Genomic DNA, 4,770 nt, shown 5'->3' with positions numbered 1-4,770 from the left:
GGGCCTCCGTTTTGGATATGGAGACCCTCAAGCCCAGCATTCCCATACGGTCCACGGTGAGAGCCGTTCCGACCTCGGCGAGGCGTGCCGCCTCCCGAAAGTCCCGCCCAGTCGCCGTGACGAGGGTGTCGTCAGCGTAGCACAACACCCCCATCCCGGGAAGGACGGGAGCTCGCAGGAGCCAGTCGAAACCGACGTTCCACAGGATTGGGCCGAGAACCGACCCCTGTGGAACGCCGCAGCCTACCCGACGCCGGACCAGCCTCCCATCGACCCCCGCCCAGAGGACCTCCCTGTCCTGGAGGTACGCCTCCAGCAGCCTCCTGAGATAGGTCGGCACCCCATGGTATCGGAGTGCCTCCCGTATCGTCTCGAAAGGGAGACTGTTGAAGGCGTTCGCCACGTCGAGCGAAACCGCCAGGACGACTTGCCCCCGGGCCACCGCTTCCGTCGTCCGAGTCTTCAGGGCGTCCAGGGCGTCGACCGTCGACCGGCCCGCCCTGAACCCGTACTGAGCCTCTGAGAGACCCGGACCGACCTCCTCGAGGTGCTGAACGAGACGGGCTGCGAGGACCTTCTCGAAGAGTTTGCCCGTCTCGTTCAGCAGCACTATTGGCCTGTATGCCGAAGGGGAATCCATCGGCCGACCTTCCTTCGGCAACAGGACCAACTTTCCTTCCTTCCAAGGCTTCGGAAACTGCCCGCTGCACAGGCACTCGTCGAACAGCTCCCGAAGCCTTGCACCCAGGAATTCCAGGGCGTCGCACAGAACACGCCCTGGAACCCCGTCCGGACCCGGCGCCGTGTTCTTGGCCCTCAAGCGGCCGAGGGCCATCTCCATCTCCCGCTCCGTGATCAGTGGTGGAGCCACTGCGTCTTCGATCACGGAGCGGGGGGCCATCTGCGGAGGGACATGCTCGCCTGGATGGGGAAAGAGTTCCCCGACCAGGCGCAGGAGGAGTTCCGGCGGCAGCGTCTCAGTGACGGGGGCGCCTTGAGTGCGGAACTTTCCGCGTACGCCGCGGTACGGGCGCCCCCACGGGTCTCGATTGAGACCCGCCAGAAGCTCCTCCCTGGCCTTCTCCTTGGCCTTGCTTATCGCCAGCTGCAGATCTTTTTTCAACTGGCGATAAGCGTCCAGCATCTGTCCCTCCAGGTCCGTGTCGAGGCCGTTGCGCCTTCGACAGCGGACGTAGGCCCTCCGCGCCCGGCAGCACGTCGCCCGAAGGTCGGCGATTTCGGGCGACCACCAATAGACGTGCCGGCGCGGAACCCTGCGCCGGGTCCGAGGCATGGCCGCATCGCAGACCTCCTTGAGCGAACTGCGCATGCGGCCCGCCAGCTCCTCTGCGCTGGCGCCCTCCGTCCTCCCCGCGGAACCCCACCGCTGCACGATGGCGGCCTCCTTGACCAGCTCTCGATCGACCTGGCCGAGAGACCACCTCGGCAGCGTAGTCGGCACCCTCTGGGGTTCCGCCGGCCTGCGAGATGTGGAGATCTCGAATCGGATGTACCGGTGATCCGATAGAGTCTCCACCTCCTCCTCCACTCTCCAGTCGACCACTCTGCGTGCAACGACGGGGGTGGCGAACGAAACGTCCACCACGGAACCCCCCTGATGTCGCACGCAGGTGTGAACCTGCCCCCTGTTGAGAAGGGACAGGTCGGAGAGCAGGGCCCACACCTGGACGGCCCTCCCTCGCGGATTCGTGGCGGGGTTGCCCCAGGCACGCGACTTTGCGTTTAAGTCGCCGAGAACCAGTATCGGTTTCGGCGACTGCCTGGCCACCGCAGCTCTGACTAAGCCGAGGTAAGTCTCGAACTCAGCCAGGCTGCGATTAGGGGAGAAGTACGTACCGACGACGACGTACTCCCCCCACCCCACCACTACGTAGCCCGAGCCCCTCTCGATGAGTGAGAGGGGGGGGCCCGTTCCGCTCCTCGTGAGAACCGCCACGGTGTCGTCCGAGTCCCCCAGCCAGTGAGGTAGGGGAGGGACGAAGTAGGGCTCACAGGCCACCGCCAGGTCTACCTGCCACTCCGCCATGGACTGCAGCAGAAGGTCCTGCGCTCCGGCGGAGTGGTTCACGTTCGATTGTAGGAAGCTCAGGTGTGCTGGCATACTTGATTCTTCTGAGCTTCCTCCGTAGCCTGGCGGCTTTCCTCGCGCGGGGCGGTCCTGGTTCCTTGGACCGCTTTACCCTTCGTGATGGGGGGGTTGCAATCCCTGGCCCCCATCAGGTGCCCCGAAGGCTTGCCAGCCTCCGCGCAGACCGCGCAGCGCATCTTGGCCGTGCATTCCGCTGACTTGTGGCCGTCCGAGCCACAGCGGTAGCACAGGCCTCCCCTCTCCGCCTTCGACGGGCAGAGCGCCCGTGTATGGCCAAGGCCCATACACTTGTAGCAGCGCATAGGGCGCTGCTCCATGACGGCCACCTTGGCCGAGCTCCACCCGACGAGGAGGCGACCGGCAGCGGCCAGCTTCTTCGCTGCCGTGAGGGGGCAGGTGACGCGGACCATCCCCATATAGCCGGGTCCGCGCTGCATCACTCCGCACTTCACCGCCTCGGAGGAGCAGTCACCGGCGTGCTCGATCGCCGCGGCCAGTTTCTCCAAGGTGACGGAGTCGTCGAGCCCCGTCACCTTCAGGTCGGCCTTCTTGACCGGGCGCACTACGTCAGCGACCCCGTCGAGAACTGTGCGGAGCTTCGCCGCCAACCTATCGGCCTGCTCCGCTTGGGCTTTCGGCAGCTCGAGAGCCCTGGCTCCGGTCGCCGTGCGTCGCACCTTCAGCCCACCGCTGATTCCTAGATCCTGGAGCTTGACACTTTGCTCCGCTCTCTCCAGGACCTGCGCGTAGGTGACGCCCTTTCCTACTGCTTCCGGCTGCAACGTGAGAACGATTGCAGCCGAGCGAGGGGTGGCCAGCTTCGATTTGGCTGGCTGGGGCGTCTTCGGCGGCGCCTTTGCGGCCGTAGCGTCGGCGGAAGAGGTGGTCTTGCTCCCCTTCCTGCCCTTCTTCACCACCGTGGACCAGGACGTTACCTTGTTCGGTGGTGTCTGGGACGTCGCCGGTGCAACCGGGGCGCTTACCGTCGCACATGGAGGGCCTGCGGTCGGCGATTGTGCCACTGGTGGGGCCGTTTTCCTGGCCTTTTTCGGTATCGCCGGCTGACGGGCCGCCGACGCGTGAGACGGCGTCACCTCTTGCGGTTTATCTGCCGCGGAGGGAGGTCGCTGCATCCTCGCAGGGAGGCGCTCCTCCAGGCCCGCCAATTGGTCCTTCATCGCCGCGCCGATCGACCTGACGATGAAGTCCTTGAGCTCCTCCATCGAAGGAGCGCCTCGCGGGGTGTTGGCCGCCTCGGTCGCCGCTGCCACCGTGGTACGCATCTCCGCGTACTCACGGCGGTGGGCCTTTAGCTCCGCCTTGAGGTTTTCAACCTCCCTGTGCAGGCGGTTGTTGTCCGCCCGGAGCCTCCTGCTCTCCTCGGCCTCCGTCCGAGAGGCGAGGGCCTCGACCACACCCTCCAGAGAGGTCGCTGCGTCCTTTAGCTTTTTAATAAACCCTCCTTTCAAGTTGGAGGATTTAAGAGCGACCTCTCGTATCTGGGCCGCATTTCGGCCAGCCTCCGCGCGGAGCTCCTCGGCGCTTAAGTCGGCTGGGTCTGCGATGTTTATTGCGGGGGTCGGCTCGTTGACCACCGGCGCCGCAGCCGGCGCCTTTTTAAAGGCTCGGCTGCGCAGGGTACGTTCGAAGGCGAGCTCCCTGTCTTCCTCCTCTTTCTTTTTAAGTTCAGCCCTAGCTTGGCTGAGCCCGTTCTTTGAGTTGCCGCGGCGGTCGGCAGTGAGTCTCGCCGAGTCGGAGTCCGAGTCGGAATCGTCATGGTCGACGAACCGGACCGAGGCGTCCGACGCTGTCTCCATATCGGAGTCCATTTAATTGCTTGAGGCTGCAGATTAAAGCGGCGTCCCGCAGGAAGTACTTGGGCCAGGGTGGCTCTAAGGCATCATTATTGATCCTCAGAGCCCGGGCTATCGGATAAGCCGATAAAAAATTTTTGGTTGATTTTTACCCTTCCTGTTCTATATATATATTACAGGGCGGGTGGGAGGGCACAATTTTTCGGTTTTCGACCGATAACTCTCGAACGGATAGGCCGATCCGGGAGATTGAGATGTCAACGGATGCAGAGCAGAGGGCCCCACAATCGCGCCGAACACGGAGAAAAAAGGTGAAAAATTTTTCGGTTTTCGACCGATAACTCTCGAACGGATAGGCCGATCCGGGAGATTGAGATGTCAACGGATGCAGAGCAGAGGGCCCCACAATCGCGCCGAACACGGAAAAAAGATCGAAACAATAATGAAAAAGATATAAACGAAAAACTTAAAAATAGCTTAAAAACAGACAAAAACGGGAGATATAAGTAAGTTAAAAAAGGAATTATAATTTTAATAGTGAGAACTGAGTGAGGTATTTTTTTCAGATTTTTACGACAAGAAATGGAGAAAAAATTTTGAAAAATGTACTTCCAACCTATCCTAACCTAACCTAACCTAACCTAACCTAACCTAACCTAACCTAACCTAACCTAACTAACCTAACCTAACCTAACCTAACCTAACCTAACCTAACCTAACCTAACCTAACCTAACCTAACCTAACCTAACCTAACCTAACCTAACCTAACCTAACCTAACCTAACCTAACCTAACCTAACCTAACCTAACCTAACCTAACCTAACCTAACCTAACCTAACCTAACC

At 61.1% G+C, this 4,770-nt stretch overlaps 1 protein-coding gene across 1 annotated transcript; it reads right to left on the bottom strand.

Moving 5' to 3' along the window:
- Positions 1 to 2,201: 2,201 nt before the first annotated feature.
- Positions 2,202 to 3,927, bottom strand: LOC125076717 (translation initiation factor IF-2-like; the record flags this gene model as incomplete). Its single annotated transcript, XM_047688503.1, has 1 exon — positions 2,202 to 3,927. A coding segment is annotated over exon 1 (1,726 nt), but the record flags the coding sequence as incomplete, so codon positions are not given.
- Positions 3,928 to 4,770: the final 843 nt, after the last annotated feature.

This window comes from Vanessa atalanta, unplaced genomic scaffold, assembly GCF_905147765.1.
Source record: "Vanessa atalanta unplaced genomic scaffold, ilVanAtal1.2, whole genome shotgun sequence".
NCBI classification, from domain to species: Eukaryota; Metazoa; Arthropoda; class Insecta; order Lepidoptera; family Nymphalidae; genus Vanessa; species Vanessa atalanta.
The sequence above is the reverse complement of the archived record's forward strand: the minus strand, read 5'-3'. Positions and strand labels throughout refer to the sequence as shown.